This window comes from Varanus komodoensis, unplaced genomic scaffold (genome assembly GCF_004798865.1).
Source record: "Varanus komodoensis strain SLA01 unplaced genomic scaffold, ASM479886v1 scaffold23, whole genome shotgun sequence".
In the NCBI taxonomy this organism is placed as follows: Eukaryota; Metazoa; Chordata; class Lepidosauria; order Squamata; family Varanidae; genus Varanus; species Varanus komodoensis.
Genome location: NW_025335627.1, coordinates 6877482 through 6903818, shown reverse-complemented (window position 1 = coordinate 6903818; position 26337 = coordinate 6877482). Strand labels below are relative to the sequence as shown.

The 26337-nt window shown below is 38.7% G+C and overlaps 1 protein-coding gene across 1 annotated transcript; it reads right to left on the bottom strand.

Annotated features, from left to right (window-relative positions):
* Positions 1-1259: 1259 nt before the first annotated feature.
* Positions 1260-25532, bottom strand: STK17B (serine/threonine kinase 17b). Its single transcript, XM_044431886.1, has 8 exons — positions 25277-25532; positions 19732-19900; positions 14241-14453; positions 10376-10520; positions 7871-7997; positions 5746-5794; positions 5170-5349; positions 1260-3697 (listed from the first exon to the last, which is right to left on the bottom strand). Exons 2-8 carry the CDS (start codon positions 19851-19853, stop codon positions 3427-3429), a joined length of 1107 nt encoding a protein of 368 aa, XP_044287821.1. The 5' UTR covers positions 19854-19900; positions 25277-25532; the 3' UTR covers positions 1260-3426.
* Between the last annotated feature and the right edge of the window lie 805 nt (positions 25533-26337).

Genomic DNA, 26337 nt, shown 5'->3' with positions numbered 1-26337 from the left:
TTGCAAAAGGAACTAGTTTAAATGTTTGGCTCATGTAGATTTCTTGTCACCCTTTGTTCAGATTATTTCTGAGGGTTGGCTCTCTTGTTCCACCAGGTGGGTATCTGTGGCAGACCTTTTTTCCATATAACAAACCTTTTGTGGGGTGGCGGGGGAGTAAAATGTTAGACCTTCCTGGCACTGAGTATATAATTTAAAAGCATTGTTTATACTGCATGTTCATTTACTGAACATGCATATTCTGAACTTGCAAGCAGGGCACAGGTCTGAGTAATACTACATGTGCATGAATATAGTTTGGTTGGTTTTCATTTGCATTGAGGAATTATCTGCCTTTGCTGCTACTGCTTCCTTTCCATGGCTGCTTCTACTATTGTAAACAAAGCACATACAATATCTGGAAAATGATATATTGTTGCACAGGCTGCTGTGATATATGGGATTGGAAAATTTCATTTATGCATGCCACTTTCCTAAGAAGTGCTTTGCTGATGCACATCTAACAAACTATTTAAAGATACTATAGAATTTTGTAGCACAGAATCTTAGTCTGAGTGTTAGATTTCAACTTCATGTATTGTGCTAGGATTAATTTGCCCATAATTAGTTTTCACTCCTTTGCTGAAACCTTCACCCCATAACCAAACAGGTTTGACTTGTGGTCTGAACAATTAAGCCTGATATTTATGTATATTCTTCCTTTGGCTCGGTCAGTGCATGGCACCTTGTGGGCATGATCCAGCCCACATTGCCCAAGCACTTGATGACATGTTACTTGCTTGCAGGATTGGGGTATACAGCTGTAATGGACACTATGCATATGACTCCTCCTATGACTATTCGTCTCCTTTCGCACAGGGAAAGGCGTGTGCCCAGGTGTTGCAAGTGCACAGCTTCCGTCCCTTAGAAATGCCAAGCTCCAAGGAATTTCTACATACACTTCCTCTTCATCAATGCAGACTGTGAGAAGGCTGCTGATACTGATGCTGCATCTGATCAGCTTCAGCTGTTTGAGTGGGGAAAATACCGATGCTTACAATGGCATGGGGCTCGTCTCAGCATTCCAGGTAAAACTTTCTGTGCACAGTTGCTAAGGAAGATGTTTGTTGATACAGCATATTTATGCCAGAAATTCATACCTGTTGGCAGTTTTCCTTTGTTTCTTTTCCTTCTGCTACAGCATTGCTGCTGAGTAAGAACAGGGCATGTCACTGTGCTAGCCCCCTTAGTAAAATCAGATGGTCAGGCTGCTCATAATATACTGTCAGTAACCGTTTATGGCCATCTAAAGGCTCATTAATATTGCACATAAAACAACTAATTCAGAGAATAATTATAATTCCAATAAAATTATATACAAACATATGTATAAACAAGAAAACTTACAAAATCAGAGCTATCCAAACAAAATTAAGAATTGTCAGATTCAAGTGATACTCTGAATTTATATACAAGTGTTCATAAAATCAGAAACACTATTGATGAAAACTTCTTAAAAATTCGAATAAGTTGTAAAACTAGAAGAAAGCTGTAAAAAATGTAAACTTTTTAGAATTACCACAATGGAAACATAGTTATTCTAGCATATTCTGTTTCATAAAGTGCTGGCATATACATTGTGGCGTGCTATTTCACTTTTAACCTTTATTCTATTATAAAAGTATTTATGCAATATTATCCTGTTTTTTTTCTTAAACTGTCTAAAATTAAAACTTTTAGCAATCAAATTAGAATACAGTAATGGTTGACTCCTCACCTCCCATAAAACTTGACAGTTTAAAGAAAATATGGCTTTCAGTACTGCAATTCAGTAATGAATTTCTGAATGTGGGTTTGATTCTGCACTACCTTGATCCTTACCACTTCCGCATGCTTGTAGACTCACATCATTGCTTGTAAGATTTGGCTGGTAAAAGAAAGGGCACTGGTATGCACATCTCAAAACTGGGCATTTTACTAAGTTTGTAAAATAATTAGCAGTTTTAATGCTGCAAAGCACTGTTTCTCATCTGTATTTTTCTTCATTTCACTTGTACTCATGAATATTAGCTGCACGTATTATACAAGGCTTTGGGCTGCAATCCTATGCACATTTACTTAGCAGTAAGTCACCTTATCTTAGTGGGGATTACTTCTGAGTAAGAGGGATAGCATTGGACTGTTGTATGCCTATTAGTAATATCATATATTGGTTGGTAAGATCAACAAGTTCAACTGTCACATGGGAAATGGAAATAATTGTGATTTAGGGAAATAATTTGAAGAAGTCAACTTCAGTTGCAGAATATATTATTAACACAGCTGACACTACACTTTCTTGGAAAATCTCATTCAAACTAAATTTGTTGATATAAATAGGAGCCTTCTAACTTAAACTCTACAAGATTTAAGCTGCCCTTCAGAAATGCATAGCACTGCACAGATTTTCCTCTCTGCATGGTATAAGACCGATGCCACAACACTCTGTAAGAAAGAAAATAGCTAAAGGCATTTTCACTCACGACTCTAGAATCAGCTCTAAGACTCTTTCGTAGTATTTGTGCACAGAGGAAGTGAAAGGTTTTAAAATTAAATGTGCATTCTAGTCAATCCAGATATTACATTTGCATTACAAACCTGGGAAATGCAAACACGGATTTATGTGCCATGCATGAAAATGATCTAAGACTGCAATCCTATTCACACTTAGGTTAGAATAAGTCTTAGTGAGGCTAACTTCTGAGTAAACATGCAAAAGACTGGGCTGCCAGTCAGGAAGCCAATCCAAGCACTTGAGCCTCAGTGAATATTCGAAGTGGAAACACCAACTCAAAAGGCTCCATTGTAGTACAGCTATATACTAATAAGTCACTGATCTGAAACTTTCAAGAAAAGAAGACAGCATGAGACTGTACCACTAGACGTTTTGAACAAAAGGGCTCATTTCTCTGCTCTGCCAAGTTCATGTAGCTGTAGTTACAATACAAATGCCTATGTATCATTAGCTCACTCTTTGGCTTAGAACATGGTTATGATATGTTTGTCGAGGCTTTATTTGTTAACATTCAAAAGTTACTTCTTCCCACTTTCCCTAATTCTCTCCCACTCACCCCCCTTTCTTGCTCTTTTCTCCACTATTAGCCACTGGTCCTTTATAAGCACACCAAAAACTATGCTATGGACTTCAATGTAAAAAGTGCAAATATATTCAGTTATCGGTTTGCCTCCAAAGACAAGCCACTTCAGGTGCCAAGACTTCAACTTCCCAAGAGTCAAACCCATTGCCAGCAATGGCAGCACAAAGAAGGGCCAACACAAGATCAACTGAAAGTGCATTTCCAGGACAACCACAATGCAGTAGTGGACAAAGCCATAGTCTTTAAGGCATGTACCACAGGAGTAGATTAGCATCCTAAATTCAGTTCAAAATTTGCAGGAGTGCATTTATTAAAATATGATGTCCGTTGTAAATTCCTGGGGGTATTGCAAAGAATCATCAAACCGGAATCGTTTGGAGAGTGTACTGCTGTCTTCTGGAATATTCTCTTTATCCTCTCGCTCGTTGCACATGGGCCTATTATTATTTCTCTCTTCTGGGCATTTATGCATTTGATCATGGTTTGGAGAACTAGGACTTTCTTCAGGGCTATACAACAAGAGGAATTCTTCTTGTCGAAGCCAAGAGTGAGTTAGACAGGCCTCTGCTGTTGGTCGCTCTCTTAAAAATAAAAATCAAGAAGTATACATTTAAGGTATGAAGCTTATTTGAAACATGGGTTCCCTAACATCTGATTCTGCATAGCTCTATAGGTTTCAAACATGTAGCAATGTGATTCGGCAGGAAGAATACTTCAGTTTATTCTTCATAAAATCCCCTTTACCCTCATATTCTAGGAAAAGAGGGACCCATAGACAGAAAACCTATTATCCTAGCTAGATCTCAAAGTCTTGTTTGTCAAATTAAGTGGTGTAAATGAATGGAAGAAATAAGGAAGACAAAGTTTTTCCTTTCTCATTCTGCCTCCCTTTCTTACACTACAGATCAGGAATCTATAGTGCAGTACCTGTGAAGGTCTCTATTCCCTTTAAAAATGTATTTAAAAAACTTGGAAAACATTAGAGTACCAGGTTCTCTTGCTGTTCCTGAAGTTGCAGATTTGCTTTCAATGGGCAGGAAATGGTGGGGAGGGGGATCCTTCCTGGCCTCTCCCAATCTTCATCCATCCGCACAGAACTTATTCCATTGTTTCACCTCTATTTCCAGCCTCAATCCTTGCTCTTTCTCTCCCACTTATCCCCTTTGCTTAATCCTTTTCTCCACTATTAGCTGCTACACTTTCTCTTCCTTCTGCTTACTATTTCCCCTCCCTCCCCATTTTCAGCCTCACTACGTTTGTCCCCACAATCTCTGTTGACTAGTCAGAACCTTGTGGCATCTTTTATGTGACTAGCCAGATCCTCCACTGGAGTCATTTTGTGATGGAGCCTACAGCAGTTCTTAAATTTTCAAATGCGCCTACAGGGCCAAAAAACATGCTACAGATACTATGAGAAGATTCTCCTGTACATGTGAATATGCATACATGTAAAGTTAGTAGAATTAAGGATGTAATGCAAAGGCAGTGGAAAAGTATCACCAGTTTTCACTGCTTGGGGAGATATTCTACAAGCACAAGACATTCCAAATTTGTGAGGTAGGCTGAAAGGCTTTGCAGCAGGGTCAATAATATTGTAGTTCATCTCAATTCCTTACAGTAGAGATGGGGAAACCGTGACCCTCCAAATGTTGTTGGGCTGCAACTCTCACTCTTCCCTGTGCTGGGCAGGGCTTATGGGAGCTGCAGTCCAACAACTATAAATAAAGAGTCAAATTTTGTTCTCTATTTAGGATTATAAAAACCAGCAACAGAAGTCAAACTATGTTGTGAAACACACACATGAAGATTTAGTCCAGCTTCAGATCCCTCAGAATTTTTGTTCCTTTTCAAGATCTAGTTTGCCTAATTATTTCAGAGTTAATCTAAAATAATAAAAAGCAAGAGAACACAAGAACTAAATACTTTTATATCTAAATTAAGTTTTAATGTGATATACAAGTATACAAAAGCAACTGTCAATGTGATTAAGTCCCCTATTTATTATTCCATGTATTTCCACTTAAGCTTTTTTTCCCTCAAACCACCTACTTACTCTGGATTTTTAATAAGCAGCTTTTGAATGAAGTCTCTGGCCAATGGTGAAACTGAAGCAAAAGTTTCTTCTGAATAATCCACATTTACTTTGGAAATATTGAGGTACGTTTCTTGTTTATCTGCTCCCACAAATGGAGATTCATGTGTAAGCAGCATGTATGAGATTACTCCTATGCTCCTGAAATTAGAGAAATTATATTTTTTCCTTTATCAACCATATATTTCTTGCTTGCAATCAGAACTACCAAAAGAGGTTTTTCTTTCACTTTACAATTCTGGAGAAAGCTATTTCAAAAATAGTATGTAGCTCATAGTTAGATTACTGACATATAGTACTTAAGTTTACCTCCTGAAACATTAAACTATTTTTACTGTCATCTTTTTAGGAGAGTACAATGCAGACTAATACTTCTGATAAGGAACTGTTGAGGTAACAGGTAAAATATTTACCAGGAGGACACTACAATCAACTTGCTTATTATCAAATACAACCTTTCTGTCATAAGTTTTTCAATGGAAACTATAGCACAATAAAGTTTTAAAAATTGTTTTAATCTCATAAGAAGTCTCTTACCATATATCTGTTGCGGTAGTAATGGGATCATAATTTAAAATTTCTGGTGCTAGGGAAGGCAGGAAGAAAGTGTACGGTTAAACATCTCAATGTGCTTGACAATGCATTTTAATATTTGTGACCATTGCTTTATTCTGGATTTTACAATATAAATTTATAGGACTGAAAAAAAGACATTCCTACTAAGCAACAATACACACAGAATCATTACTGATGTGTAATTTACATGCAAAGTAGCACAGAAGTGAGCCCTACACAATCTAGTTAACCACTGGCTGCAGATCACAACAGATTATCATACTATATGTGGATGGGAGCGTAGACATATAAAGCTAAGAATCTGTCCTATACCTACGAAAGGGTGTCTCTATACAGCAGGAAGAAACATACAAAGTAGCACTTTGACCCAATTTTTCTCAGTGCCTTTAGTGCTAACACATTCATCCATGCTCTGACCAATGCTGTGACTTCATTTTGTGGCCTTCACACTGCTATCTCTTTCCTTGCTCTAGAATGCTGCTGTCTATAGTATACACTGCTATAATTTCATAAACTCTTTCATATTTATCCTCAGATCCTTATCAAGCTATGTTCATCCCTGTCACTGATATTATTTAACACTTTTACAGCCACTTTTCAGGGTGTACCACTTTCACAAAACAACTTACAAGAGTCTAAAATAAAAATACTATTTAAAAAGAAAAGCTTACAGCAGCAGCTTAAGGTTTTTAAAGCAGCAAACATACACATGAATGAATGTGTTTCCAGAGGTTTTGGTTGTTGAGGTTTTTTTTTTTTTTTTTTTTTTTTTGTCAGTGATGGAGTCATATGTACCTCCCTGGGGAAGAAATTCCAAAAGTGTGACAGTCACTTTTGACTTGTTCGTTTCGCTCTACATTCAGCTCCATCAAATGATGAACAGCCCAAGCCATAGTGAGCTATGATCCTAGCAGGTAGCCATTTTAATTATTCAGCACCCAGCTGCAACTTGTTTTGGAACAATTGATTATGAGAGAGTTAACCCACAGTTCTTGCATTCACCAGACATAGCTGGGCACTGAATATGCAAATCTCAGCTGGCACATTCTGCAGCCTACCACGGTTTAAACAAGTCAGAGTGGATTGTGATCACGCAACCAGATCACTATGAACAGCACTGGTCAAAGACCATGACCATCTTCTACACAACGCCTCCTGTATCACGGATACTGAAGTAGTATCAACTTGTTTTAGTACACATGTAAAATCCATTTGTGATAACTGCTATAGTCATTTTTCGTAACAGAAAAGTCAATCTTCTGTTTCCTACCGAATTATGTTAGTTAACATAGTAAGATTTTTATCTTCATCATGATGTATATAGTCTTTGAAACATCTGTGACATTTTGTAACTTCTGATTTTTTTCAAACATTATTATATTTAAATTCCCATTCTATATGGGGATTTCATCCAAGTTCCTGATCTTATCCATATTTGCCTGGCTTAAGCAGTACTGCAGCACCAGAGGCTCCCAGAACATTCATTGGGCTTCCACACAATTCTGATGTTATTAATTACTTTAGACCTATCAATGCAAAGGTAATGAATGTATATATGTGATGAAATATATACATTCTGATATAAGAAAGCAAGATAATCCCAATGTAACTAGAAATCCATATACTTGTATTCTTTAAAGCATGGGTCCTCAAACTACAGCCCACAGGCCAGATCCGGCCCGCCATTCCCATTCATCCGGCCCACTTCAGAGAAAATGATCTCCAAGTGAGTGAGTAGCCGCTGCGCGCGCACCCACCACCACCTTGCCTCGCCATGGGCACCCCCCTCCCCGCCTTGCCAGCCCACGCCCACTGCCGCCACCTTTCAACTGGCCCCCTGTTGAAAAAGTTTGAGGACCCCTGCTTTAAAGTTTTATTTCTCTCAGGTGTATCTGTGTTTCTTGACCAGTGCTACTAGCAGTTGAAAAGAAACTGAAGAAAAAAGTTGTGTGCTCTCTCTCATATAGGGTAGCAAAAGGACTTCCAACATACGAGCCTAACTAGTATAGTGGCATGGCTGATTTTAATTATCCATATGTGGAACTGCATGGAAACATTCAAAGAACTGGTGCGCATAGAGACTTACCTTGATATTCAGGGGTTCCAACGATTTCCCGTAGTTCACCATAGCTGCCAATCTTCCGAGACATACCAAAATCAACAATTTTTATATCACCAAGGGGACATATACTACTTAATAAAATATTCTGGGGCTACAGTAAAGAAACAAAAGGTTCTGTTTATACACAATTCACAACATATTAAAGGTATTATTTACTGCTCAGTTCACAGACTACTTACCTTGATGCAATCCTACTAAAATGAGAATATCACAAGCATGGTTAGGCAGTGAATACAGCCATTCTTCCATAAATATCACTCCCCCACTAGCACAGTACATGTCTCATATAGAAAGGTACTGGTCACCCAAATAAAAGGAGGTACAATGCTGGAAGGGAGCCCAATAGGCAGGAGCTACCCTCAAAAGTGCAAATAAATAATGGTTTTTAAAAAAGTTGTCGTACTTGAGGGAGGGGAGGTGCCTCAATGCTAGTGGGAATCAGAACCCACATATACATGCTACCTTCGTGCAGATAGTGAATACTGATAGCCATATGCGGACACAACACGTTTACCCAGCTTAGTTGAGAACTAGACTGAGTCAAAGTGGCTTGTCACTTGTTTTTTTAGTTTTGGTTTAAAGAGTAGTGGTAGTGAGAAGAAACATGACTTAAATCTGATCTTTTACTGTACAATCCCTAATCACAGGTTGTGGAGCACAATATACAACCTTCGATCATAAACAACCCAGTGGTTAACCCATGGTTTGCTGTTTGGCTAACTACTAGCTATTTAGTCCCTCAGCTTTCCTTTTCTTTGCCTGATATCCAATCGTAACAATGGACAACAGAAAGAGAAGGTAAGGTAGACAAACTTGGGGGAAGGAGAGACACCTGTGGGCCCATACTGTTTGTCTTTTTTAGGAAAAGGATAAAGCTGGGCAGTTGTAATGCCCAGGAATCCACTAACATGATCATGGATGCCAAGGCAATTTCCTAACTCCATTGACTGTCTCTTCCTTTCCTATGTAAGGGGAAAAAATGAGTCAGTAAGAATGAGGCTCACATAGGTTCTAGCACAGAGTTGGGGAACTTTTTTTGGCCTAAAGGATTGATTCCATTTTGGAAAAGGTTTTCAGGGTTGCATCCCAACAGTGAAGGGGAAAAGTGGGCAAAAAATACCGAACTTCCCCCAATTTCACTGTTACCTTTTAGGTAGAGGTACGTCATTAAAATATTCCCAAACTGGGTCTCTACATCCTGCTGCCGCTATAAGTTTTCTCCTCCAGGGAAAGAATAATATGATAAACCAAATCATATATGTTTGCTATTTGCTGCTCCTCCTTGTAAAACTAAGATCTCTGATAATATCTTCTAGATAGAAACATTGCCCAAATTTAAACATTGCATGAATATACAGCTTCATCCTGCATAATTAAAAACTAATCCTTACTTCATGATGAATAACCTTGGGACTATAATGTATCTTAAACAGAAAACTATTCTGAGATGAATTTTTCCTCAAAAATCAATTTACTTTTAAAAAATCCAATTTAAATCAAAATCCAATTTAAATTTTAAAAATCCAATTTTTGATTAAAAAGCCTTGATTTTTATCCAACCTGTTTCATAGTGAAAGCTGAATAAAAATAACATAATTTTTCAATTTAAAACAAAGATTTTCAGAATTCTAAATATGTATTTGAGAAGTATTATCTAGCCTACAGAAAACTTGGGCCACAAAATATAGTCTAATGGTACTACAGGACTCTTGAAAAGTATTTCATTCTTTCTACTTTTTCAGACAGAAAATCATATTTGCCTCATATTTGCCTCATATTTTGGGTTGTGTACAAAAAGTTAATTAATGAATGATGTTTGAGCCTTTAATAAAATTACATATTTGCAGAAGGAAAAAGGAGCTTAAAATTAAAAAGAAAAAACAAGGGTAAACATCATGAAATGGATTTCGGGTTAAATTTCAAAACCTAGATTCATTAGTCTAGACAAAGCCTGAGTTATGATTACATATTTGTTCAGTACTATAAAAGTAACATTTGTTTTGAAAATGCATACAACATTTTTGCAGTATTATGATGGAGTCAATGATAAATTCAATGAAATTTAACTGATTTATCAAGACCTGCCAAAATTTGTAAACCCCAGTAATAAAATACTGTAGACCCTACTACAGTCTATGGGTAATCCAAGGGCTGTTTAATCCCCATATAACCTAGACTTGCCAGGTTTCCATGAAACCTCTCCCAAGCTGGGGCTGCATATGCAGAATGGTGGCCACAGACACCCTACAACCTCACCATGGATAAAATAACCCACAGTATGCAGTTATGTCACTGGAACAATCCCAATGTAATATTGTAATACAATCTTATAATTATGAATGCTTTAAAAATACCTGCACTAATTTTCTCTAAGGTAAAAGTAATAAATAGCAATTAAATAGTAAACATTTCAGCAGCTATGCCAATTCTCCCCTTTTACAGAGCTGTTATTTTAAATGTGACTATTACCTTTAAATCAAGATGCACAATGTTGTTTTCATGCAGATGACAAATGCCTTCAAGTATTTGCCGTATAAGCCTAATAATATCAGTCTCATCTACAGTTTCCTCTATGTCAGGCAGACATAAATTGAAGATTTCTCCTCCAGCAGCACTGAAAACATAAATACTAATACTCAATTTTAAGCATCTTATCTTCCAAACAGCAAGACTTCTGGCTAAGTTATTCTGGACAATTTGAGCTAGGAAGCAAATCACAGTTTTAATGCATTATGTAGGCATATTTCCCAACTTAGTGTCCTCTGGATAGGTTGGATTTCAACTCCCAATGTTGCCATCTAGCATGGGAATGCTGGGAGTTGCAATCCCACATTATCTGAAGAATACCAGGATGGGGAAGGCTGCCTTATAGCTTCAAATAGTTCATTATAGTCACACACACACACTTTGATGTGTGTGTAGTACTGCCCCCACTTCTCTAGTACTGCCCCCACTTTGATTTGAGGGGGCAATACTAGAGAAGAAGAAAATGGAAAAGAATCACTCAAATTTTGTTTTTCGTGTCCAACAGGAACAAATTACTTCAATGAAAAACCAGAATGAAGCAGTGACGTGGAAGCAGAATCATAGACAAACTTCATATGTATGAGGTCAGTTAAATGGCATTCCTTTCTAGAACACCAACAGATATCAAAAAAACAAAGCAAAAGATTTTAATAGAAACTGAGATCTCGGCACAGCATGTTACTGACTTCAGAAGAAACTGATAATCTTGATTCTAAAATAGCTAAGAGATCTTCTAAACCAACAAGGATAACTAACACCAAGCAGCACTTAACAAAACAATCTACATTGTCAAACACAGAGATAGCTTTACTTTTTTGTGCACTTTCTAGGAATATTCTCTATCATTCTTCTGAGTCTGCAAAGCCTTTATTGTGTGCACCATTTTTCACCTAGGAGTTTTTTGTTTTGTTTTTTAAGGAGCGGACTACTACATGCTGTTCATTCACCACAACCTTTCAAGAAATGCTAAATATGTAGCCCTTCCGTTTTCTGGAATATATTTTGGCACAATGTTCACATACTTTCTCTGAAGCAATCACATTTGGTTCTGTTCAGCACACACAGTTTTGGAATCAAGATGAAAACAAAAGGTATGCCAGAACCACAGACACAAAATTTCTTCCACTGTATCCTAAGATTTCCATGTACACAACCAAACACACACACACACACACACACACACACACACAGAGTGTTTTTGCAATTTCTTCATCCTACTACACCGCCTTGTCTTTGGGTTGGATGATTAGATATTCAAAAATACACTAGTCCACAGATCACCCCGACCCCAGAGCCTCCCCTTATGATTTTGACATCAAATTATAACCCAGGTAAGCTTGAAACTGACATAAACCCTGTCCTCACACAGTTTTGCTAATGTAGCCTTCCCCAACTTGCTGCCCCTCACCAAAAAAAAGTTTGGGTTACAACCCCTAGCATTTCAGACTATTGGCCACAGTGGCTGGGGCTGATGGGAGTTGAGGTTAAAAACTTTTGGAGGGCACCAGATTAGGAAACACTGTTACAAAGCAAGGCAAGTAGAGGGAACAAGAGAAGTATCTCATCATAGTCAAAATGCAGCAGCCATTAGGCTGTTCTTGCATCTGCTCCTAGGTGCAATTTCAACACCTGGAGACTCCCTGACGCACCTTGTGTCTGGGCACAAAATACTCTCCATGCCACCACAGAGTTGCTGCATAACTGTTCCATTTAAAAACAGTAACATGCCTGCACAAGCTACAGCAGAAGCGTGTTCTACACTATTCTATGCAATGGGTAGAATCTTTACATGGGCCAAGCATTAAAAATATTCCCTAACAGGTGTCACACAAACTGTATCCACAGCAAACTCTAACCCAGATCCACAGAAACTACTAATTCATGCAAGAATACTTGCTCACTGACACAAAGGAGAAGGGTCCCACAGGAGCTATTCCTTGCCCTAAATTAGGACTTCGGAAGGGTATCTCTCAAAGCCTTACCTAGAAGCTGTAGCTACGTAATAAGCTAAAGCAATGGCCTCTCAGTAAAAAGGCATATGAATTACAGAGGTCTTCCAGAGAAGCTGAGTTTCCAGAAAAGCTTCCAGAAAAGCTTAAAACTTGCACAGCACCCATTTATTCACTTCTGTCACAAAGAGCAACCCAGCAAAGGGGTTCACTACATCCCCTAGAGTATTAAGACTCTGTACATATAGTAAAGAAGCTGTCATCTTTTTTCTTGTGGCCCTGTTTTCCTGTTGAAACCTTCCTAAAGACCCAATGGTAAATTAGAATTAATCAGTTTGTTTTACATAACAGCATCTTTTTATATTTTTAGTGCAACATAATTATTTTTTGTTTTTGCTTTTAAAAAATAAAAGCCCACAAGATGCTAAACATTTCAGTAACCATGAAACTATGGTTATAAAATACTTATCTCCAACAAATCTGACAATGAGTTAATAATGAACTACAAAGATTACTCTTAAGTGGAAATGCTTGAAAGTGCCAACATCGAACAACTAAATAGCAAGAATATGACACTGTCATAGAACTGGTCAAGCTGACTTGGGAAAGAGATGTGTAGATGACAGCTTAATAACTTTTAAAAATCAGAGCAGCCTTTATTTAGCACAGTAGCTCACACATGAAAAGTTACTCTCAATTTAAAAGTTATCAGTATTGATCTTTAACTATTAAAAAAAGCATGACTCTGAAAAGCCTCTTCCAACATGGTTCTCTCCAGATGTTTTGAATATCAACTCCCATCAGCTAGAGTCAGCATGGACAATGGACTGGAATGCTGGGGGTTATTACCCAAGACATCCGAAGGGAACCAGACTGGGAAAGGCTGGTTTAAATGATGATGATGATGATGATGATGATGATGATGATGATGATGATGATGATGGATTAATAATGCTGGGACTGTACCTGGAACTGAGCTATGTATGCAGATACCAGGCAGTGGCAGAAGGTAACCACTTTGCTAAATAGTGATGAGAGGACCACCCCTAATAACAGGCAAAACTGATATAAATATCAACAAATAGCTACCTCATGTAAAAAGAAATGCAACATGTGTAGATACTCTGTACAATACATAGTGACTTGTGTGTGATCTAGACCAATAAATTGGAGAGGAGGGGCATATACAATTCTTTTTCTGTGTAAGCCAGGATGCGATACAGCAGTCTCAGTTATCCCTAACTGCTCACTTTTAAACATACTATCTTCTTACAACAGTTTAAGAAGTAGAAATAATGAGGAAATGGCTCATGAAGAATCTTAGTAGAGATATTTTTCAGCTAAGGCAGTAATTCAGACAATCCAAATGTCACTATTTGGAGCTGGGTGACATCTTTAATTTCTTGCAGGAAGATAGGACAATGAAAGAAAAAACAGGCTAATTGAAAAATCGCGTAGTTTAAGTGCATTCTTCCTTCAACATGGATCACTTAATAGATTAATAAACAGATTAATAGTTCTATTATTTTTACAAGGTTAAGGACCATCATACAAAACTACAATACATTGTAGATTAACTTCTGCTCTATTTAAATAACTAATACTCAACATTTGGAAACAATTATTTGCCATGCATACAGTAGACAACACTACAATAGACTAAGGATAATACTGTCACAGATAGGAGAGTAGGCCATTCCAACAAAGAAGATCCAAAACCTACAAAAAGTCAGAAAAGGAAATACAGTATACTTATTCTCTAATGTTGCCTTTCTGGTTATGTTCATTCAACCAATACAGACAATGAATAAGTTAATAAATCTATTGACTATATTAAAGGTGATGCAATGCATACTTACTATTCCAATACTAAGATGATTTCATTTGTTGTTTCATAAACTTCATGGAGGTTTACTACACGAGGACTCAGCTTGGTTAATTCTAGAATGGCAATTTCATGTAGGATCTCTGCTTTGCAGTCCTGTCCTCTCCTCCTCTTCTTTAGAAACTTAGCTGCATATTCCTGACCTGTTAGTTTTGCAATACACTTTCTAACCACAGCAAATTTTCCTCTGTAAAAAGCACAAAAGGAATATTTTGAAGAACCATACCAGCCAAACAGATTGCAAACACATAAATATTAAAATACATCAAAATAATGTTAAAACCACAGCTTTGGCTTAACAGTAAATTAGAATGTGTTCCAAGAACTTTGCCTTCTTGTCATTATCTAGACCTATTTAAGACTTAGAAACAGCAATAGAACTCTGGACAGATTTTTATCAATCAAAAGATAAGGCATCAGCATCCAAAACCATTCCCTGCCCTACTAGAATAGCCACATTTAATTGTCCCTTAGCTTTGCCTAGCTTCTCACTCCAAATCTATTTTTCCTTTAACTTGTTCCATCCCAATCCTAATTCTTTGCCAATCTGAATTCCAGCAGAAGATAATACTACATAAGGGAAGTTAATGATTGCAAATCTCTTATTTCAAATACATAATTTGTGTTTTGAGTGTTAAGCTAGCTCTTTAAAGCTGCATTTCTTTATGGATTTAAGCTGTGTAAATTTAACTGACATAAATGGGATTAATCAGCCCATGTGAATGATTTCAGCATTAAACATCCAAGATAAATATCACTTGGGTGCATACTACCACTTAGAACAGGGATTTGCCCACCTAATGAGAAGGAACAACTCACTGGAGAAGATCCTGATGCTGGGAATGACTGACGGCAAAAGAAGTAGGGGATGGCAGAGGATGAGGTGGCTTGATGGGAGTCACTGGGGCAGTGGGTGTGAGCTTGGGTGGACTCCGAGGGATGGTGGAGGACAGGAGAGCCTGGAGGAATTTTGTCCATGAGGTCATGGTCATGATGGGTCAGGCACAACTTTGTGACTAAACAAAAAATAGGCAACATGGTGCCAACGGGAACCCATGTCTCCATGATCTCATTTCTTGGAGACTGCCCAGGTGCACTCTTCCTTCCCCACTTTTTTTTTAATTTACAAATTCTTTTACCAACAGCTGAGATAATTTCAAAGCAAGGTGTGCATGTAATAAGGATGGCCAGGGGTGTGATGTGTGTGTGATGGAGAGAAATAGAGGAGGGCATGTATCTATGGGTTGTTAGCTGGGTGAAAGAAAAGAAATATGAGGGATGAGTAGGTAGGCAGATTGGGAGGGAAGAGAAAGAGAACTTGCCTTTCATAAAATAGTTTTTCTTAGAGCTGAAATGTGGCTTTGAAAAAATGATTTAGTGGGTTTGGACTGAGATGCTACCTTTGTCTTTTATTCAGCCTGCTGGGTGGGTTCCCTGCCCTTTGTGACTAGCTGTGTCTCCCATTACATCTTTTAAGTGGTGGTGCTCAGGATAGTTTCACAAATTGCTAAATGTGCTCACAAACCCAAAGAGCTGCCTGCTTCTGATGTACAGGATCACTATATTTAAGGGGCTCCAAATCAGACATGCTTAATTAAGAAGACTTGCCACAGAATAAATAAGGGAAGAATTGTACCAAATGAAACCCAAACTTTAGGCATTAAAGCTACACTAAGCATAATCAGAATGGTTATACTTCCTTTTTTGAAGATTACATATTCTGAAAATGAAGTTAGCAAATTCATAAAAGATAGTTCTGTATTTAAGATCCTGGGATAAGAAACCATTCAGAGTGCAGTAAAATCCTTTAATTAAGCTTCACTCTACCCTATGATGTAGTTTAACACTGACCTGGTTTGCGTATAACAACAAATTATGAGTTAGTTAACCCATGAACTGCCAGGAGTAAGTGAGCATGCTACATCCCATGTGCTCTTCACTTTTGTTTTCATTTTAAAACCTGTGATACCCCAAAACACAGGTTACTCTCATGAGGTCCAAACTCAGGCACTCTGGGTTATTTAAGGATTACCTATGATGTATCCTTGGGCTAACTCTGGGATGTTTAACTACTAAACAACTTAGGCTACCTGGGTTTGCACATCACAAGCTGGAACTATGATTGAGACATTTTTCAGATTGTGAAATGAAAACAGAAATGAGAAGCATGCTCCTATGCATGTCCAGCAAATCATGAGTTAAGTAATCCATTATTTGCCTTTACAAATGTGGGTTAGGCTGAGAGCCAGCATTGGGCTTGGTGACTCAGAAGGTCTGAATGCTAGTCCTCACTCAGCCATGAGGTTCACTGGGTGACTTTGATGCAGCCACTGGCTCTCAGCATAACCACCTCACTGAGTTGTTCTTCTGAGGATAAAATGGAGAGAATGAGAAATTGTAAGCTGCCTTCCCTATAAAAGGAAGAAAAGTGGGATATAAATATCAAGCCATGCCACAATTCTGCATGCAAAATAGGTCAGAGTATTTCATTCAGAGTAGGTAAGTTTTTCATTTATCCAATAGAAATTATACAAGATTGGTATTTTATTTATCATAATTACTGTTGCTACAGGTCTTTGAAATTGATTTCTATACGGTAGTTCCAAGAAAAGACAGGATATCCTTATCCTTCAAAAACAATTTTCAGGACTTTATTATATTTTTTGCTTGAACTATGCTCAAACTTTCAATTTTTAGAAACCTCATCTCCGTTTAAAAAAAAAACTTTAGGTTCAAACTGTCATCAACAAGAGAGAAATTATGTTCTTTAACTGAGTTTGGGCTGACTTTTTTAGGATTAGACTAGTTAATACACCACTAGATTACAACAGGTGGTTGTGACCTGGCCTAACATGGGTTTACACTATTGATGCTACTTCCTTTAAAATAAAAGTTTTTCTTTGTTGCCAGTTGTCAGAGAAAAAGAGTAAATGGAAAGTGCTTTTCATCTTTTAGAGGATTTGAAGTGGCTGTTGGACATTCATGCCACAGCATGCTGTGCACAAGTTTTGACAGTGGGGTGGGACAATAACAGGAACCCTCCGTAAAAGACATTAGAAGCCTAAGTACCCGAAGGAGGGCTTTCTCTGCGGTGGCGCCCCACCTATGGAATGCGCTCCCCAGAGAGATCCACCTGGCGCCGTCATTATTTGTTTTTTGGCGCCAGGCTAAGACCTTTTTATTTAAACAATATTTTAACAACTTTTAATATCATCTATAGGTTTTAATTTGCAGCTAGAGTGAATCTGGATTTTATTTGCACTATTTGTATTATCTTTGTTTATTTTATGTAAGCTGTCCCGAGGCTCATGCGATGGAATGGCATACAAAAATTCTAAACAAACTAACATCTAGGGTGAGATTTTTCTTGCTAGAGCAAAAGGCTAGCCCCACATCTGGACTTGTTGAAGACCACCATATTACAGTAGCAGCCAGGATACTTGGACAGATAAAATGGGGCACAGAAAAATTAAAGTATTAGCTAAATTGAAGCAGCATATTCATAATGAAAAACAAAGTACAGCCTAAACACTTCCACACAAAAGCCCATTCTCAGTTGCTAGCAAAAAAACAAGACATACAAATTTTTATTCCTTACCAACTATTTAACTGTAGAACCAAAAATGTATGTTGGTAAGTTTGTGTTTTTGGAAGAAAACCACAACTGTTTAAAAACCAAGTTGACCTTTTAGGAAGCAAAGAAAAATGTACTCCCTCAGCCAACTTATGAATGCCTGAAAACCGGGATTTTGATTTCAATGTTAGAGTTTACAGGAATGCCCAGAAATACAATAATGAAGTGTTCCAGATTAAACTAGGAACTGAGTGAGATCTTTAATGCCCATGGAAGATACTGACATGAAAAGTGCATATTCTGCATATACAAAAAGTATTCTAAACATCCACATCTCTACTTTTATGTACTTTAAACTTCTATCCCACCCTTAGACTTAGGTTCAAGGCAAGTAAAATGAACATCAAATTTTAAAATGGAACATTAAAATGACACCCCCATTAATATATTCCTATTCCATGTTTGAACAATCTCACAGATTTTTGGTTGTAAATCTTACAGCCATCAAGAATAGATCTTAAAGTATCTATTTTGCAAAACCAGGGAAGGAAATCCACAAATATGACATTTTTTCAAGGCTTTTCCAAGTAGAATGATCTAGCCAATTTACAAGTTCCTTTAAAAAAATATCATAATATTTATATACTGCCCCATTCCTATAGGTTCTGTTAACATTCATTTTGATGGATCTACTCGATTTCGGACTAATCTAATAGTTAACATTCACCTATTCTGCTCACAAGTAAAATGAAGTGTAACTCTCAAAATAACTTAACAGAAAGTTTTTATTGACTTCTTTAAAAAAAAAAAGAATTGTTCCTTTATTAGGACACCATCATAAGAGTTTTTCAAGTAGTAAACAAAGCAATGTTTACAATATGAGGCAAAAGTGTGCCTTATTCCAAAATCAGCAATTGATATGTACAATAACAACAGAAAAATCTAGTGTTACACCAGAAAAATATTAGCACCACACCAAAGAAAATATTGTTTATTTTAATTATGTGAAAACAGCCAAATACATGCTATGTATATCTTTCCTCTTGTGCTTTTTGGACAGCTGCCACCCTATTATTTATCTATTTACTTCATTTTTATACCACCCAATAGCTGAACTCTGTAGGAGTTCACAGCATTTGACACAGAGTATTGATTATAATATTCATAGATTCTACTCCTCTCATGGCCATTCAAGAGACCTAAACTGATAACTTTTTAGCCATTCCCTGTGGCCTTTTACCCTTTTATCTGACACCCATCTCATCAAACTCCATTCTTAAGATACTTCCAAAATGACACAGATTTTGAGTAACAAATGCACATTTTTTATGTGGGAGCCACCCACCAACTGGCGCTTCCAGCCACATGAACATACAGTAAACTACACATTTGCAAACAGCTGACAGAATATGTATGTGGGATGTTCACTCTCTAAAACAAAAACTGATAGCTATGTAGGAAAATTAGGAATATGAGAAGAGTGTGTTGATGTGCAAAGAAACAGGGAAACTGGATATGGAGACAAAGGTCAACCAAGTTTGGTTTGAACTTACTACCTAGCCCAAGTTTGAGGTCACACAGTTTCCCCCCTTTGAGTAGTTCCTCTCTCCTCTCACTGGGCTTTTGCATCAGGCATCAGTAGTGTTAGTTCACAAGTAAAGAAAAAGTCTGAACTAGCATCTGTTCTGCATTAATTCATATGGAGGGATGGATGGATGGGTGGATATCATCACAGTGCAATGAGGAATTCGGTGTGATTTTTTTTCGGGGGGGGGGAGTCCTCAATACTACACTGCAAGGATAAAATAATACCTATGGATTGTCTCCTAATACATGGAGGGTTCCAGGATCAGTGTCTGTCCAAAATCCATAACAAGCAGGATATTCTTACCTTCCCAACTCTTTGGGCTCAACATCATAGAAACTGTGGAAGTTGTCTGTTCTTATTTGCGTCTGAAAAGACGTAAGAAACAAGCCAGGATGGCTTTTGGTCTCTGACTTCCTCCTGGACATAGTTAATGCATAGATTGCTCCAATGTTGGTTGTTGATTTTCTTTTACCTGTCAAAGTAACATGTTTTAAAAAACCAAGCACCAGACAGTTCAGGTATACAACTATTCCTCATTCGCTTGGAGCTTCAATTGGAATATTTTGACTAACTACATAAAACACTACTGCATTTAACAGTTTTGAAATCTGAAAAAATGTTTTGAATATAAAAACATAAAACCATCTGACAGAATTAAAATATTTATAAATACTACAATGCAGCATGTAAACTGTAAATGACACTGACCTGAAAGTTTTTAAGAAACTCAAGCATTTAATTATTGTTCTTGTAACTAAAATGCATAACTTTGCACAGGAACAATCTATATGACTTTAAACACCATTCGTTTTAAATCAAAGCAAAACAGATCCAGAATGTGGAGGAGTGTTAGTAATGTAGAGTGGAACATTTTCTTTTCTAAAATCAACTTTATCATAATTAAAGAATTAGACTAGCAATAGGGCAGTTTCAAGGTTTTATTTTTTTCCACACAATTATATATCAGAAATACATGCATTAACCTTGATATACTCTTTTTCCATGGTCCTCCACTTTTTCTAAAGGGCATACTAAAGATTAGTCATCTTTTTAAAAATCCATAATAATTTCAATAAAAATCATTTTAATTAAAGATTGAAATTGGATTGATTTAAGCTACCTTACATTTCCTTTATTGATTTAATTTACTTCTTAAATATTTCTGTTCAAATATGAACAGTACTTTGGCTAAACAAATTGTTCACATATGAACAAAAGTTTGGCTTTGATATAACTCTCAAATGTTAAAATTAATACGGCATACATTTTACTATTGTTTACTAAATATAAAAGTCTCAAGCATGCTGAATCATATCCAATTTGTTTATGGTATAAGAATATGTTATTTTCTAATTCAAAACTTTCCATAAAACCCACATATCCAGGGAGAGAGTTGCCAAGAAAGTACAGTTTTGCTAGTCACATAGACTAAAGTAAATCAGCAGAAAACTTTATTAGAACTAGAACACTATTAAGAACAAGCCTTGCCAAATAAGTGTCACCATGGCTTCTTCACTAGGAAGCCTTGCCTCAGTAACCTTTTAGAATTCATGAGCATGTCAAGCATGTAGGTGGGAATGATATAATCATTTTATAGTAGACTGCATCTCCTGCCCCCAAATCTCACTAAAACACCCCTAAGGAAATAGAGAAGTCATGGGATGAGAAACAAATCTTACAATCAACTATTAGTTACATGTAGATTGTAATAATCACTAGTCATTCCATATCTTATTCATTAATCTAGAGTTGAAAGTAGAAGGTGGGGTTGGCTTCACCTACAAAGCGTTACATTGATTAGGATCCTAATCCCTAACAACTTCTAAAACAGTCTCTCAACTATGTAGCCATGAATAAGGGCAGTTCACCACAACATCTTGCATGCCCTGTATTTAAAGGCATACTATTTGCTAACACATCTCACATCCTTCCTGTCACTTAACTATAGTTTCAAGACTGAATCATGTCCTAAGCGGAACAAGATTGGTAACATATAACAGCAAACTTGTTTCTCTACATGCAATAGTTCAAAATAGGCAATAGTTCAAAATAGCTTTACAAAACCATGTCATGTTAACTTCAATGCGTATGTTGGTTAAACTATATATTATACTGTACATTTTTAAACTAGGCAGTATCCATGATAGAACAATCATTACCACAGATTCACCACAAACTCTTCCTGAGAAAAGCAGAAGTTTTGTACTGACATCTTTACGTCTGTCCCTTATTGGAATTTGTTATGATTCATATGCTATGTCAGATCCGTATCAACTGCATGCTATATCACTGGCTTGGGATTCTCAAATATAGATAGATATATAGATACGCTCTTAAGTGAACTGTTGTCATTCAAGATGAATCAGTAACAAAGTTCTAGTTAGACCTGGGTTGTGAGACTATAGATTTTTAAAAAATAATAACAGTACAAAGACAACAATATTACCACCCAACATCTGGTTTAAAAAACTGAATTAAAGTAGTGTCCTGTATAAAGTAAGATGCCCGAAATCTCAATACTCTCTGAAAGTAAGACATTTTGAGCTGGATGCGCTTCCTTCTAATATTAAACTTACAGAAGCTGGTGTTTTTCAGAGGTGAGAAAAATATTCCTGAATATGCTGAAACAGACTATTTCACCCTTTCTCGATATGAATCCTAGACCTGTACTGGCACAAATTTAGCTTGACTCTATAGACAATTTACAACTTCATCCAAAGTGTGTTTTCTCAAACTCAGGTCCAACTGAGTTCAAGGGATTTCTTCCTATGCACTTGTTGCAGATTCTTAGAATGTCACAACTTTGAGAATTTACAAACTTTTCCTGAAGTTTAACTAATCACTGTCACCAGAAAAAATACACCACACTAAAAGAGGACTGAAGAAAGTAAAGCACAAACCATGCATGGTTTATATTCGTACCAAAAAGAAGTTACTTTCCAATAAAGAATATATTAAATAAATCCTAACAAATGCTCAGCTAAATAAACCCTCCCCTGGACTGAACTTCTCATATATTCAAAACAGCAACAGTGCTCTGTAGTTTGGAGCTCTATAGTTTGGAGTGCTTGAGGACAGCTCTAACATCTACTGGGACTAAGCAGATTCATTAAGAGTAAAGAGGAAAATAAAATTAATGTACATAAATGGATTAGATACTGTATTAAACTATAAAATGCAAGTTAAAAGATCATATTATTCAATTTAAGCTGAACTGAATTTGCTGAGCAGGAATGTACAACTGCAGTTCAATGCATGTTTACTTGGGAGTAAGCTCCACTGAATTCTGACTTCCAAGTAAATATACATAGGAACAAGTACAGAGTCGCAAATCTAGCATACTGTTCAATGAAACATGCTGAGTCATAAAATGCATGGGAATTAGGAATACATTGCTTAATCTAAAACCTAAAGGTTATAATGGAAGTTTTACTGTTTGAATCTTCAATGTAAGAATGCAACCTTTGCCTTGAATTCTTAACTGCTTGGCTATAGATCATTCAAATTATATGATGTTATAGATACAGCCCTACCAATTAAAGATTTTTAAAGTAAAGAATTAGAATACAGTCCAGATTTAGGTGTGAGCAACTGGGCTGCTGGTAGTTGATTTTCCTTCCTTTCCATGGCAACTCCTTCAGTCCTCTGAAAATGCTATACAGAGGGTTGGAACCCAGCTGAATGTGGAGAACTGTGGTGTAGAGAGGAAGAGAAAAAGTCCCTGAAAGCACCTTCTGTGAGCAAGCACCTTCTGTTTGCAGAAGACAGATTCTGAATCTAACCCTTCATCTTTACAATATTATTTGCAAATACTTTGTATGCCTAAAGATATGCTGTTATAATTATCCAACTAAGGAGGCAAAGTTACAAGACAGACAGGTATTTTAATTTTATGTCTGACCAAAGTGACAAGTCGACAGTTTCCTCACTTGAGATGGTAGGCACTGGACAATATTTAACTGGCTCCTGTCCTGCCTTTAAGAAGAGCTGAAAGATAATCCTATTCTATCTTGCTTTTCCCTGCCTATGACCTGAGTGAGTTCCAAGGTTGTCTTGCTCTATCCTAAAGGTTCAAACTGGCTTCCTGCAGCTTTTCTTAATGTTACTAGTTCCACCTCCAAGAACTAACAATCTAACAACACTTACTACAAAGTAAATCCCAATTAACTTGCACTTATTTTGTGTAAGCTTGTATAGGAATGTGATGCAAAAACCAAATGGGTTTGGGTATAAATCTGGCTAACTGCCTTCTTGTAAGAGGTCGGGTCAGTTCCAGGTTCTGGGAGCAGGAACAACATGCCTTCAGTAAGACCCCTCTCCGGGCGATCCTACCTCCACCCCACTTCTTTTTCCCTGTTGCCCATTTACTTGCCCTCTCCCTTTCAATCCAAACATAGACAAGCACAAGGAAAGTGAAGGATGCTTCTTTAACTCCTCATGTTTGAAACTGCTTGCTGCTCATATGGGGAGTTAAACAGTGACAGCAATGATCACTTTCAGAGCTCAAGTGCTGTGAGGACTGACAGTGCCTCTGGCTGCAGGACTGTGGACCTCAGCAAGTGTCCAACAGTGCATATCCCAAACTATCACTGAAAGCAGCACTGCAGAGTTAAATCAGTGGACTGTGTTTTTTCTGCTGTCTCATGTAAGACGTATTTTATGTTCTGATTGTTCCTCTGGTTTTTGATGTTTTACCCAGCTGTTTGAATTATAAGTTGTCTAGAGCATATTGGAATAATTCCATACTGAATAGCAGAGAGCCTCCGGTTGCAGGATGTGTGTGTGCTCTCACTCAATGAGTAGCTGTTCCTGCTGAGATGTGCATGTTTCTAGACACCCATAATCATCCAGCTATTTTCCAAAGTAGGCAAACCACTCTTAAGGTAGCACCATCACTTGTGGCAATGAATTCCATTAACAGTTTTGTGCATTGGGTGAAGAAATAATTCATACTACCTGTCATACATCTGCAACGATCAGACATCACAAACAGAAATAAAAGCAAAGGTGTGCTTGTTGGGGCAAGAAGCAAGAACGTGAAGAAAGAGTGAAGATATCCATCTTAAAACTGCTCCCTTAACTACCATATTATAAAATGTATAACATCTGCAGGTGGAACAGAGGGTTTGGTAAGGATAAAGGTGATGCCAATCACCACCTTAGACAGAAAAGCTCCTTCATCAGAACACATGAACTCCGTGGCCTACAGACAAGGTGACAGAGCCCATCCCATGAGTTTAATAACTTTTTCTGGACATGAGCAACCAACACAACGCCTGCAATTTTTTTCTTCATGTGACACATGAATGAACGAGAGGGCCAATTTTATTATTCATCCTCTCACGTGCAGGGCTTCGCTCGCAAAGCAGCAAGAATTTGAAGGGGAAGCCCCCCGCCAAGGGATGTGTTTTCTGTGTTCATTTTATATAAAGGCACCCTTCCCTGAGTCCCCGCACCTCCTGACGCGCAGCTGCCGTTAGCGAGGTGAGCAATTTGAGGTCGGTCCCCTTTTCGGAGCGGGGCAAACAGGATCAAGCAGAAGAGTCGTTGCGGCGATGGAGGAAGCCAGCTTCCCCACGGGTGCCCCACCGCCGTCGGGCTGGCGCGACCCACACGAAGTGCCAGCCGCGGCGAGCCTCCCGATAGGGCCCAAACAGAGGCTGCTAATACGGCTGCCTACGAAGCCGCCAGGGGGCGATTTCCACCTCCTCCCCCCCCGCCCTCACCCCGTCGCTTTTCTTTCCTATTGTAGGTCTTGACGAGCGCCGGGCTCTTCCAGCACCTCATAAGGCTGAGAGGGAAAGGCTCGCTCCGCTAATCCACAGCCGTGCTCACAAACAGTAATTACCTGCGCCGGCATTCGCAGTCCCTCCTCGTCCGCGAATTCAGGCGGTGTGACACCGGCACCGACGGCCCCTCCACGCCCGCTGGCCTGGCCCCGATTCCTTCCAAGGGGCGCCGCGGCAGCGCTCAGCCCCCTCGCACGTCCACGCGGGCAGTCGGCTCCGTCCTTATTTCCTCTCCTCTCCGCGTCGCAGCCCCGGCGCGCTCGCGCCCAAGTCCGCCCCGCGCGCGCGCGCACCCGCTCGCACACCCCACAGTTGGCGTTTGAAAACCGCCAAGCCGGTTTGTGGGGCTGCTACTGCGCCGGCTCCTTGGCCCCACCTCCATTTCGCCACCGAACCAATCAGCTCTGGCTGGTCTGACGGTCGAGGCGGGGAAGGTTCCTGTCTCCTCCTCCTCCTCCCGCTGCTTCCTCTTTTTCTCTCGCGGAGATGTCCTCCTGTGAGTGGCATTGGCTCAGCCAATCAGTTGTAGGAAAGGAGCGGCGAGGGCGTGCAGGCGTATTGCCGTCGCTCTCGGGACATGGAAGAGAAATGACAGGGGGGCGGGGCAAGCGGGAGCAGGAGCTGCGCTGAAGGGCTGTGGGGCCCGGCGGCGGAAGCGGCCGTCGGAGTGCGAGCTGCGCCGCCGTGTCTCGTCGCGTGCCACGGCTGCTTGGCACAGGCGCGCAGGGAATCGCTTCGTACGTGCTCGGACGGACGTCTTGCTTCGCCTAAGCTCTGGCGAGCGAGGCAATCCGGTGCTAGGTGCAGAGCGGCACGCCCCGACCACGACGGGGCAGGGCAGAAGGCACGGCTCTGACCTGCAGAGGTAGCCTGGAATACACCGACTGCGTCCCGTAGGGCACCAGTCATAAATCATAGTCCGCATCCTTTAGCATATCACACAATGCATAAACCAGGGGCTGTTCGGAGAATGCCGCATGGCACCTGCCAGGCAAGATGGAAATGCTGTATCCCTTTAGCTAAGAACCTGGCAAAATAAGATTCACAGCCCTGCAAACCAGCTGAATCTCGCTTTGACCCAGTTGCCACAAATACCACAGCCCATTGTGTCTTATTTAAA